Source organism: Cyphellophora attinorum (assembly GCF_001299255.1).
Source record: "Cyphellophora attinorum strain CBS 131958 chromosome Unknown Contig14, whole genome shotgun sequence".
NCBI classification, from domain to species: domain Eukaryota; kingdom Fungi; phylum Ascomycota; class Eurotiomycetes; order Chaetothyriales; family Cyphellophoraceae; genus Cyphellophora; species Cyphellophora attinorum.
In genome coordinates this window covers 119,685-132,172 of record NW_017253242.1, presented here as the reverse complement: position 1 = coordinate 132,172, position 12,488 = coordinate 119,685, and the positions used below count along the sequence as shown (strand labels likewise).

The 12,488-nt window shown below is 54.1% G+C and overlaps 4 protein-coding genes across 4 annotated transcripts; 2 read left to right on the top strand and 2 right to left on the bottom strand.

The window, feature by feature from the left end:
- Window positions 1-2,319: 2,319 nt before the first annotated feature.
- Window positions 2,320-3,396, bottom strand: AB675_3291 (uncharacterized protein; the record flags this gene model as incomplete). Its single annotated transcript, XM_018143328.1, has 2 exons — window positions 2,320-2,706; window positions 2,992-3,396. 2 exons carry the CDS (start codon window positions 3,394-3,396, stop codon window positions 2,320-2,322), a joined length of 792 nt encoding a protein of 263 aa, XP_017999651.1.
- Window positions 3,397-5,499: 2,103 nt separating this feature from the next.
- On the top strand, window positions 5,500-7,329 carry AB675_3290 (putative transporter; the record flags this gene model as incomplete). The annotated part of the gene is made up of 7 exons (XM_018143327.1): window positions 5,500-5,653; window positions 5,717-5,852; window positions 5,902-6,090; window positions 6,146-6,544; window positions 6,620-7,016; window positions 7,071-7,135; window positions 7,206-7,329. 7 exons carry the CDS (start codon window positions 5,500-5,502, stop codon window positions 7,327-7,329), a joined length of 1,464 nt encoding a protein of 487 aa, XP_017999727.1.
- Window positions 7,330-8,666: 1,337 nt separating this feature from the next.
- AB675_3289 (uncharacterized protein) lies at window positions 8,667-9,887 on the bottom strand (the record flags this gene model as incomplete). The annotated part of the gene is made up of 1 exon (XM_018143325.1): window positions 8,667-9,887. One exon carries the CDS (start codon window positions 9,885-9,887, stop codon window positions 8,667-8,669), a length of 1,221 nt encoding a protein of 406 aa, XP_017999702.1.
- A 339-nt stretch (window positions 9,888-10,226) lies between these two features.
- On the top strand, window positions 10,227-12,020 carry AB675_3288 (uncharacterized protein; the record flags this gene model as incomplete). The annotated part of the gene is made up of 1 exon (XM_018143324.1): window positions 10,227-12,020. One exon carries the CDS (start codon window positions 10,227-10,229, stop codon window positions 12,018-12,020), a length of 1,794 nt encoding a protein of 597 aa, XP_017999500.1.
- Between the last annotated feature and the right edge of the window lie 468 nt (window positions 12,021-12,488).

The following is a 12,488-nucleotide window of genomic DNA, read 5'->3' as shown; positions in this document are numbered from 1 at the left end:
TGTCTGGAATATACGGAAGCATAGCCTGAGTTGGTGTTCTGCCACGGCCGCTCTGTACTGGGCGTGTGTGTCGTCTCAACTCATGTGCCGTGGCGCCTGTCATCCAGACTTAGCTTCCGCAATCTGATACTCGCTTCCCTGTCGATCCGAGGCTCGCTAGGAAACTCGGCTAGCATGTATATCTCCCGAAGTTCTGGTGTTGGCCTGTACACAACCAGCCGTGATGCAATCATGGCTATGCTCTCAATCGAGCTATTACTTGTGCCGCACTTTGTTCCTATAATGAGACCGCAGTATCGATACCAGTTGCGCTTCTGATTCATTTCTGCCGTCAACTGACCGAGCAAAGGTGTGGAACATGCACTAAGGCAAGACAGCTCGCCTGCGCAAAGATCGTCGGCTGGAGGCTCCCATCAGGGTGCCTTTCCAAAACGACAAGGATCAAACTGGCGGAACATTTTGTCATTCCTACGGTGGCTCTGTCCACAGCAACCACGATATTCTGAGGAGGGAGGAGCGATGAGGTCGTTCCAGAAGCTTGAAATCCTGGGCTTGGCATCGACCGACCTCGGTTTTTCGAACTCCAGCTTTGCGGCGATTGGTCGGCCACGTCTTTTCTTAGATGTTACAGGGTTGTCTCATGTGTTCAACAGAGACTCTTTCTGGTAACAACTTGTCCAGATGGAAGCCACAGAGTCGCCACCACTTGCGGGCTAACGATCCGGGGCATATGGAAACATTTTCTGTCGCGAAATGTCTTGCTCCTGCTCTGGGAGAACGCCGCCAGCACCGTCTGCCTCTAACAGCTGAGTAACAACAACTTCGCTGATCAGCAGGATGCCAGGATTTAATCAGCCCTCACAAGCTTGCAGAGATCACGATCGCACATTTGTTATCGACTCCTTCGCTACCGAATATGCTTGTTTCACTGATTCCGAGGGACCTTCAGTCTCGTCGCACAGCAAGACGCTTCGGAGACGATCGAAGGTCTCTCGTTATTGTCTCACTGACCATGATGGCCATGCGGCATGAGTCGTAGCCTGCAGCACCATCGATCTTTCTCGCCGAGCAGTAATGGTCTCTTGAGGCAGGTAGGAAGCCGTTCACGACAGCACCGGCCATGGTACTGTACCAAGCCTTCTCTCCGTTACCATGAGGAAGCCTCAAGTTCTCATAGAAACGGTCTTGCTGCTGACGTCTCTCAGCAAAAGCAGACTCTCTCGGACGTGCCTCGAATAATGGACGTTCGAAGGCAGTTGCCCCCGCGATTACTGACTTGTGAGCAGTTTTCTGCCGTCAGCGATCAAGGCGACCATCACTAACACCTCCTCGACGTTCGTCTGGCTTGTGTATCGTTCTTCACACGGATCCATACCACTGGCACTTTCCCTATTGTTTCTGTGCTGTTTATACGATTTGCGGCTCCCTGCAGCCTGCGCCAGTTGACCTGTGCCAGAAAGATCATATCATTCTCTCCCCTGTTGACTCCCACCACTTCGCCTCCGCGATGGCGTTGAGGGCGCAGCCGCCATGAAGACAGCGATGGCAATGAGTCCGATACTCTGTTGCACTCTCTTGAGCATCGACATTGGTGGCCGGCTTCGCTGCTGCACAGGAGGCAGATACTCCAGGTTTGGCTTCGACGGCGGTTCTGCTTGACGTGAATGCTGGGTCGGGTTCTGCTCACTTTGCTCCATGTCTAGGGGTACAACCGAGGCTGCTCTGGAAGCGTGAGCTGTATTGCCAACAACCGTTTTTCGACAATGATGCCGTTCGGAGCGTGGTCTTGTCGTATTCCGTCTTACAGTCCACAGGCGGGCGCAACGCGATAACGAAAGCGCACAGATTTTCAGCAGGTCGAATGGATCTGGCCTGAGGATATGCTCGGGCAATCGAAGCGACTGAGAGATGGCTCGCACACGCTTACCTAGTATAGACGAATGTGAGTCGTCTCCTTTAGGTAATTGAAGTCCCGAAATTGTTGGCCTAGCGCCGCGTCGGTAACGTAAGCGGTAATTGCATCTTGACGCCCAATGGCACACATACTAGTAGGTCCTTGAATGTTACATATCCCTGGCCGTGGGCGAGTCTCGCTACCTGCTATAATCGCTGATGGCAACGCAATGGAACGGACCAAAGACCCGTGGGCAAGCGGCCGCACGCCGCTCGCCTTATGGATTTGCGCCTCGAGTGATTCCACATCACTACGCGCCAAGTCACGCCTTGCCATCAACAAGCCCTCGACTTCTGTCTTGCTCGCCGCGCTTCCGCTCTCGATGATACTGCCAGTCGCTCAGTCCCTACAACGGCTATTGGCACCTACGGGGCACCCAGGATACCTTTCACGATGTCCACGAGCTCCTCCGTATGGCTATGCGTTGGACAATGGTCCCATGAGCGTTCAATAATATTCACATCTGGTCGCTTCCGTCCATCCCTCTCATACTTGATCTTACGTCCGGCATTGATCAAGTCGATGAAACCTTTCTGGAACTGTCCCGGCACGATCATGTCTTCGGTGGTTAGAATCCAGTTGACTTCGTTCACGTCGTTGTAACCGGCATAGCTCAACTTTTCCTCAAATGCAGCGATCGAATGAGACGCCATGCCGGATTTGGCGACAGAAACAGCCTCAGCTGAATCAAGCTCTGAGAAGGTGAGGGGTCCAGCGACATCAGGGTCGAGCGTCATGTAACCGTCTGCTTCCTGTGCAAGGGATGAGCGAGTGACAGGTGAAAAGGGGGGTGGTATAGAGCAAGGTGAAGGGGACTAGGACAGCCGCCGAAGATTGAAGTTTGCCATAACGGTAGAGGCAGCGGTATTGACGAGCAGCCGCAGGCATTGGCTGTTTCACCTTCTCCTGGAGATCTTGTACACTACGCCGCTGCCTCTGTATGTATGGGAGACGCTTTAGGAGGGTGTTGCGATGAATTGCAGGCACGACGAGGAAGGTATGGCTGGTGGAAACGGAAGAGAAAGGGGAGCACTGACATGCTTCTTGACAAAGTCTGGAAGATTGTTGCCAAATAACTCGAAGTTGCTGACGCCTTCTTGCAGGATGACGCTCGCCAGGTAGATGACCTTTTTCACGCCTTTGCCATCCGATCTGTTTACGGCACCAAGTTCTTTGAGCGATTGAGAAGTTGGAATACCGCCATAGGAGTGGGCGATCAGGGTGACCTCCTTGCCCTCGGAGAGGACCTCTTCGACCAGCTTGGTGATCGCGGAAACGTCGTCGGACACGTTGCCTGGTTTGCGGTCGTCGAATGGTCCGACGGAAGGTGTGTGCACAATGCGAACGTCTTCGACGCCCGACTTCTTGAGCTGTGTGGTAAAGCCATCATACATGGTCGGCGTGGCGAACGAGCCCGGGACGATGACAAGTGTAGGAGCCATGGTGGAATATTGGTCGTCACGAATATATTGGACGATTGGGATTAGGACCTAGCAATTGCAATCGATAATTGTGATTCGGGTATGTGTGTCGTATGTCGGGCGCTTTGAATGGTCTGGGACTGTGTTTGTCGTGTGTGTGAGTAGCGATATTCTGTCTTTACACGTTTGATCAAGACCTGTGTTCAGCGAGCAGAAGTTATAGTACGTCGACTAAAGCGTCAGAGACAGCGCTGACCAACACGGCGGCCGCCAGAGTTTAACATAAAACATTTGTGCCGAACACGCTTAGGCAAACGCCCAAGCTTCCTGGGCCTCTGTACGACAATGCTCGACGGTGGACGCCTGAATGCTTGAGGCTCGATCTTCTCAATACCGCGCCGCCCGCCTCCTGTTTGAGACGCCGGATGGTCTTTTGCGGCGATGGTTGACCGCATCTTCTTGCGAGGTGTTCCAGTTTGGGGTCCAATCGCCCCTGATGACGCAATACTTGAAATGCCCGGGCCGTTTCGAATTCATCAGCTATTCATTTTATGTTCTTGCAGTTCACGGTATCGCCGCGCAATGACTCTACTGTAGCATACAGATCAGCTGCTTGCACTGGCCTCAACACGTTCCACGTTTGGCCGACGATACACAGAGCAGTGGACCGGCGTGTTGTCGCTACCTTGCCACGGCCCCCAAGTTCGAGACTGCTCAGACTCGGTACTTTCGAGCTCTTCACTTCCAGAACAGAGCTGAAGCTGTCATCGTATATGCTGTTTGCGGGAAGATCAGACCAAGTCTGTTTACGACAGGCCCTGTGACGCATGAAATTAGACTCGGGAGTCTGAACCTCAACAACACCCTTCATTTAGTCGGTCGTGACTGCCATTGCTCCGAAGACCATTACCCACCGTGTCGGTGACTGACTGAACGCCAGACTTGTGAGTCCTCTGTCTGTGTCTTTACTCACGACAAAAGTCCAATCAGAATGTGCCTACTTCGATCCTGGTGTCGCAGCTCCTGACGAGAGAGCGCACTACTCATATCCGTTCCACACATACTGCAAGCGACCTCAACCGCGCTCTGCACAATCTTGAACGCGTGGCTGACTGCGCTCGGAGTGCTCGGTTGGCATTCGATGAGAATGGTCGGGAGCAATCTGGCGATAGAGCGAGTCCCAGCCCATCAACCCACTAGCCCACCAGTACTGGTCTGTTCTAGCAGTCCAGTGCCTCCAGGCGCCAATCCTCGTCATGTCTGCCTCGGCGGGCTACTACCCCGTAGGACTTTCTCGCGGAGATGCGGGGATGACTGCTTCGATTCACCTCTTGGCGACCCACCACCAAGCCTGCCCAGAAGATGCCGCATGCAACATGACCTGTTCTCCTCTCCCAACATACCGCGATGCTCTCTTCTGATGGACTGCACCAAGTATCCCTCGGAACATTGACTGGTGCGTTAGACGGTGCACTACAGTGTCCCGAGGCATCTCGTGTGGCTCAGCCTGAACAAACTCTGACCCAACGTCTTACACTCAGCAACATCTGCAACACCGACCTGCATTGTCGAAGCGATGCTCTGATTCCAGGCATCACCAGCATTCCGCACTCTTGGCGTGCATGTCCTCCACCCTATGACTCGCCACCTGTCGTGGCACCCCTTGGCTGCTGTGAGTGGAAGAGATACCTTACTTCATCGGTCACCATCCCGGCGTGTTCCCCCATCTAATTGCCACCAATGCGACCATTTTCGTATGCATGTCTGCAAGTTCCAAGCCCTTGGGCTGCGAAGAGACCTAACAAGTCACTCAGCGCTGAGTCAATGCCGCTAATGCATACAATTCGCAGTACTGGGTCCGCGACACGGGTTTCTCTACGCGAGCATGCATGTCCAGTGAGTCTTGACTGGCTATCAGTCGTAGCGAGGTACTCCTTGGGAGTCTCGAACGCTGTTTCCCCATGATGTGCTCGGTCCACGACCCTGAATCAACATACTTCAATTACCACTCCGCTGGATCTGATGGAGAAGTCTCGGGTTGCTCAGCTGTATAAAGCCCATCAATCTGTCCAGAATTCTTGCTAGGCGAGACTGCCATTTCTTCTCATCTCTTTCGGTGTCACCATGGCTGCCAACACTGACAAGCAGGACTTTCATTCTGCCACCAAGGAGCATGATATCTCAGAGCTCGAACATGCCTCCACATCCTCTGAGCAGTCCTTTGACAAGGAGACTGCTGCAAAGATCCGTCACCGTGTTGACTGGCGCCTTATCCCAGGTAAGGAATGGTCTCGGATTCTACTAAAAGTTACGCTAGGGATAACAGGCTAATGAGCGCAAGCATTGGGAGCCATGTACGGCATCAGCTTGATGGACCGCAAGAATGTCTCCAATGCCGCCATCGCTGGCATGCTCAGGGATCTTAAGATGACAACAGGCCCTGGGTACAACCTGGCCAACATGTGTTTCTTCATCACGTACAACCATCATTACCATTCCTCGATACTCAGCTGCTGACTTGTGCAGGTACATCCTCTTGCAACCACTGATGATCATCGTCTGCCGCAAAATGGGTCCTCGATTCTTCCTCCCGCTGATCTGCACGCTGTGGGGTTGCGTGATCATTGGATTCGGCTTTGCACAGAATTGGCCGACCTTGGTGCCGTTGAGACTGCTACTCGGTGCGCTGGAGGCAGGATACTTCCCCGGATGCTTGTGAGTCTTACACACAAAACGGCATTTGCAGCGACTTGCCGACTCACAACCCCAGATACCTCCTGAGCTGCTGGTACACCAAATTCGAAGTCGCCCGCCGCTACTCCGTCTTCTACCTCATCGGCAGCATCGCTTCCGCCCTCAGCGGCATCCTCGCCTACGCCCTCCAACAGATGGAAGGCGTCAACGGCATCCGCGGCTGGCGCTGGATCTTCATCATGGAGGGCGTCATCACCTGCGCCGTCGCCATCTTCGCCTACAGCTTCCTCATCAAGTTCCCCGACGAGGAGCGCGAGAAGCCTTCTTGGGGGTTTCTTAAGCCCGACCAGACGGAATTCTTGATCAGGAGGCTTAATGCGGATCGGGGGGATGCCGATCCGGAGGAGTTCACGTGGGGGAGGTTCTTGAAGCCCGCTACGGAGTGGTATATTTATGGGTTTCCGTTTATTCTTTTGTGAGTGCCCTGCCCCACTCACGACCATGAGCGATGCATCCCTCCAGGAGTACCCTACTGACAGACAGCAATAAGCCTCATCACAACAATAGCCTACGCCTTCGCGTTCACCCTCCCCATCATCCTCCGCAACAACCTCAAATTCTCCGTCGCCATGTCCCAGATGCTCGGCGCTCCGCCCTACGTCGCCTCCGGCATCTTCATGTACCTCGCTGCGTGGTACTCTGATCGCAAGAAGACTCGTGGCCCGGTGCTCTGCTTTCTCTGTTTGGTGAGTTTGATTGGGTTGCCGATCATGGGGTTTGTGAAGAATCCGTGGGTGCAGTATTTCGGGATCTTTGTGACGGTCGCTGGGACGAATAGTGCAATTCCGAGCGTGATGGCGTATCAGGCGAATAATATCAGGGGGCAGTGGAGGCGGGCGTTTTGTAGTGCGAGTTTGACGGGGATTGGGGGCATTGGGGGCGTGGCGGTGAGTGGTTCCCTTTGTAACAATGGATTGGCGGCTGGAGCTGACGCATTGCAGGGCGCACTGATATTCAGGACGGAAGATGGGCCACTGTTTGTACCTGGCTTTGCGACTTGTATCGCGTAAGTGGACTCTCGCCTCTTCTCTTCCATGTCACGGGGACGGATGTAGCAGATTGCTGACTGGGTTAAGGTGCAATGTGCTCGTGATGGTCACGGTGGCAATCATGACTTGGTGGTTCAAGAAGAAGAATGCTCAGGCTGATAGGGGCGAGTGTGTTCTGCTGGAGGATCCGAACTTCAGGTTCACGATTTGAGCGGCTTGGAAAGGTTTGTCGCGATGTACGAGATCTGGGCCAAATTTCCCAGAGGGGTCGACCACGATGTGGAAATAGCAGAACATGATGAAGTGGGTCTCTAAAAGCAATGCTTGGATTTTGGAACGACGATTGTTGTCCGGCGATCTGTGACCGTAATGGAAATGATATTTGAACCACGATACACACCTGCTCCAATCCCTGTGAGGAGAATACAGTAGCATAACGTTGGCAACCGGTGCTCCTGACCTTGAACTAACAGGCACGCCAGTAACGCCTCCCTAACCCAACCAGATCCGCCCAGCCCAATCCGAGAGGCTGACGGCTTCTGGAAAGTCCGTGCCATCAGTCCATCCGATGGTTGAGCTCTGCTCAAGGACAGCTTCAAGCCTTGCCAGTGAAGTCCGTCTCGGTAGGCAGCAGCCCGCCATCACTCGCCTTCTCACACGTGCAGCTGTCCTCACTTCGCTTGCCACATGCGCATGTCTTGCCGGAGACGCCTGCGTTTTCTGTTGATGCACGGTCGCATGTGCACTCGCCTGCTGGTCGGGCACCTGGTTGTTTGGTCAGCATTGATCTCAGAGTCATGCCAATGCGCCTTGCTACGACGTGGGCTTGTTCTCGTGAAGGATGAGTGGGAGACTATGGTAAGAAAGGACTTACGGCAAGAACATCTGGCGCCAGATATGGTGTTCTCGGTGGACTTCTTCTCGCAGTTGCAGTTCATTGCGGATTGCTTGCCACAGGAGCAGGTGGCTTTCTCGGCGCAGACGCACTGGTCGGCGCGGCCGCAGCAGGTTGTGGGCTTGACCATCTTGGTGGTGGAATAATTTGGTCGGTGTTTTGGCGAAGTTTGAGGGATTTGCGAAAGCGGGATGGGAACTTCTGGTCGGTAGAAATGTGATGATTGTTTGTGTGGTAGAGAATGAAAGGGAATGTGAGTTGATATACTTCGTGTTTGGAAGAAGGCAGTGACGGAGTGATGACAATGAAGCAGTTCTGATTGGCTGATGATGGATGTGGGTCTAGCTGTGGTTGCCTGTTTTGCATACGGGGCCAGTTGGAAGCGAGGCATTTGCAACAGATCGGCAACTCTGGTCACCTGAAGGCATTCGGATGACCGAGAATATACCTTGATAGGTGCGACAGGCCCAGCGTGTCTCGTTAACGTGGGGCTTCATTGCAGCGTGTGAAGTATTCGCTGAAGCACATGCCAACTCGTTATGACTTCGTACCACCAATGCCTGCCGATGCTCTCTGAACACAAAAACGTCGAAGCGACGATAGTCTATCTACATGTAACACCGACGCCTATTCAACCTCGAAGATTGAGTACTCTATACACGTCTCGGCGCATCCAATGCCTCCCAAACCGCCAACTTGCCCTGCTCGCTTGTGGTCAATCTATTGTGGCCACCATGTTCCAGCAGCTCCCATCGAACTACCTTCGCTGCACCCCCATCCCATCGCAGCCTCGTCCATGCCTCTTCTCCGGTCTTGATCTTTTCTGCATACACTTCCTTTGAGCCGACTTCTTCCAGTATCGCTTCCCAATTTTCCCTTCCGTTGCCCCATAGTACCTCCCAATCGTTCTTGGCATGTATGATGGTAAGATCAAGGGGCACGTCCGGGGCACGGACTAGCTCGGTCAGTCGTCGGACAGTTTCCCACTTGTCCACTATCTTCCCAAGGAATATGCTTTGGAGATATGGCCAGGCTATGAGTGGCGATAGCAGAGGCGGAGTGAGACCCTTGATGCTGTAGGTGTCGAGCAACTTAGGCAGGGACGGAAAGCTGGCGAATAGGACCAATGCTTTTGGAGCGGGTCGCTGCAACTGTAGCGTCCAGGCGTGGTAAGTGGCCGAGGACACGAAGGTGCCGAGCGACTGACCGACGAGGACGATGCGGTCTGCGGAGATCGTGCTGTTGCTCGAGGTCATAGACTGGATGACCTTGTCCGTGAAGTCGGTCGGTGAGCTCGGCTTGTCGTGGCCGGTCAGTGCCGACAGGAGGGTGACACCATCCAAGATAACTCCGTCCTCTGTGGGAGAGCCAGAGGACAGTCCGAAGCCTCGATAGTCAAACCCAATGACATGGACGGGCCGCTCGGGGGTTGATAGCGAGAGAAAATTCTGGTATGTTGGAACACGATGGCCCGATCCCAGATGTGCGGCATTACCATGGAAGAGAATGACCAAGCGTGCTTCTGGGTTCTCGAGAAGGAGGCGTAGATTCGGCTGCTGGGAGGCCACGGAGTAATCTGCTAGTTTCGGCGTTGCTTGAAGCGTGGACTGATGCTCCTTGTACAGATGTAGAGGGAGGATGTGCCAACAATACAGAATCTCTTCGTCGATTGTCTTCACCGTGAATGGCTGGACCTGCTGCTTGATGAGTCCGAAGTACTCCACATCTGAAAGATCCTGCCATCGCGCCGGATTGACGTTGTGGGCATAAGTGGCATTCCGCTGTATACTTGGTACAGTCAGTGCTATCAGAGCAAGCATGTACGCCGCTCCGGCAGCCGCCAGAGTCCAGTAAGTCCTCGTCAGCAGGCCCATTTTGAGGACTGACCCAGGGTAACTGGGCTGTCGTCTATGTCGCCATTATGGTTCTTGGGGATTTGTGATCGAGGCTCGATAGATCAACCTCAGCTGAACGGTATTGAGCTCCTCTTGAGGTTGAGCAGTTAAGAAGAAGTGGATACAGGTGACTTACTGGTATCAGGTGTGTTGGCTGTTCTGAAGCAGTTTATCACCTCACGTCACCGTAGCTATACGGCGTATTTTGCGGCCAGTATTACTCAAGGCGCATCGCAACTTCCTTCTGCTGTCTGCTGCCTGGCCACTAACATAGACATCTCGCCATCGGTCTCTGTCTCTTTCATTCAAGTAGGCACGATGGCAGATGTGACTCCCGCGAAACGAGTCCTACCTGCCAGAGACAGGCGCGAATCTGCTGCGAAGCGCTACTCTCCAGCACCACCCACGGTCACCCGCAGAAAAGTGTCGACTAAGCCTGCCACCCCATCGACGCCCGCTACTGAGGAGCGAGCGACCAGAAAGGCATCAAGGCGAGCAGTGAGATCGCCAACGCCGGAAGCAGTGCCCACGCCACCTCCTGAAGACACGCTTCCTACCAAGGTCACATCGTCTAGACCACTTCCGACGACCAAGCAGAAGCAGGCGTCAAAGTTGTCTGCCGAAGACTACCAGTCTGTTGCGGAAAGTGCTATTCTTGCCGCCTCTCTGCATCGATCTCGTATGCAATGGCTCTCAGATGGTATCTTCAAGAAGTACTGGGTCAAACCAGTCAAGAGGAAAGGTGTCATTGAACAGCCACCGAACAATCCAGATGTCAAGTCAATGACCAGACTCGGGACCGGGACTATTTCTGCTGAGCCTCACAAATTTGAAGTGACGTTTTATACGGTCAAGGAGGCCCTTCCAATGCAATACAAGCCTCCGGTGCAGCCTACGCCTCGAGTCTCAGCGCCGCCTTACCCAGCGGCAGCCCCGCAAGCTCTCTCCCAACCTGCAACTCCGGCCAGCAGTGTTCAAGCCGTAGTGCCGGTGCCCCCTCCCAATCAACAGGCAACTCCCGTCAAGCAGGAGCCGTCCGTGCCTCCCGCAAAGCCCGCGACTCCTAACGTGCCAATCGCAAAGCCCGCGACTCCAGGCGTGCCACCTTCGCAGCAGACTGTTCCGGCGGCACCACCGCCGCCGAAGACCAACTCAGACCCGGTCATACAGATGTTGGCGGCGCGAGCAGCCACTGACGCGCATTTAAAAGAGCTGATGAAGGTGGTGGCGACATCCAAAGCAAATGCAGAACAATTGAAAGAGTTTCAGAAGCATATCGACGAATTCAATGCTGTTGTAAAAAAGCAAGAGCTGGAGAGGCTCGAGGCGGAGAAGCGGGCGAAAGCGCAAGCTGCCGCTAGCCGAACGCAAGCGGGCGCACAGCAGCAGCCGCCACCACCAACAACGACAGCAGCACCTTCGTCCGCCGTTCCACCTCCTGTCAGTGCGCTCGCCCAGGTACCGCCGAGCACAGCTACGCCTTCGCCTGCGCCGGGAACGACTCCATACGCCACTCCAGGTGCCGCACACCCGTCTGTATACAACACATCGGCACCACGACCACCGCCACCTGCCTTTGCGACATACCCATCGCCTCGACCAGTGCAGGAATACATCAAGCATATCATCCTAGAGTTTCATGGTGACAGTGCCACCACAGATCGCTTCGTATTCCCTGCCTATGCAGCTCTGGATATGAAGCCGGGAGGACTTGAGATGCTCACATCGTTTTTCGTGGAACGAAAAGGGTCCGACTTGATCGCAGCTGTCGGAGAGGGCAACACGGAAGAATTGGCTGCTGCTCAAGCTAAGTGGAAGGCAGATGTGGAATACTACCAACCTGTCACCATCATGGTACGCGCCAACCAGCACAAGACAATCGAGACGATTGCGCGGGCCGCAAAGACTCTGCCCGAGGTGCAAAGTTATATGCGACATGTACTTACCAACAAGACACGCGCTCCGACAGAGTATTTGGTTCATCAGCTGCCTCGCGAGAAGGGCGTAGCTGAATCCGACATGCCATCAACAGACCTAGTCGACAGTGGTGTGGAGATGGGAAGCGATGACGATGAAGACGATGAGCTTAAGCCGTGGTACGGCAACGCTTGACGGCACACATGTGTACACTCGATACTCGACTCTCTCCGCATGATCCGGGAAAGGCCCATTGCCCAGGAAACCAGGTGCATTACTGTTCGTGCAGTTATGCGTTCCTGAATATACCCCGGGCGGGCTCTCTGAGAGGATAGGCGCAGTTCTCCGACGAACCACGCGAATTCCTGCATTCCTGCCTAGGTTTAGCTTCCAGAGGCTGATTACGCTTCTCTATCAGCTTCGCAAGTCATGAAGTCCTTCCCGGAGGCTTCAGATAAGTCATTGATTGTCGTTGCAAGCCAATATAGCGCAATGTCTGTGTACGGAAGAAGGTTGTGTACGACAAAGCGCGTTAGTCATCGTTCTGGTGTTGGAGGTCGCCCCACGCTTATTGGACGGGCTACAACGTCAGTTGGTCCATCGAGATGTCGGGCATAAAACCACCTGCAAAGTTTTCCCTCAACTACACTTCGGGACTCGCTT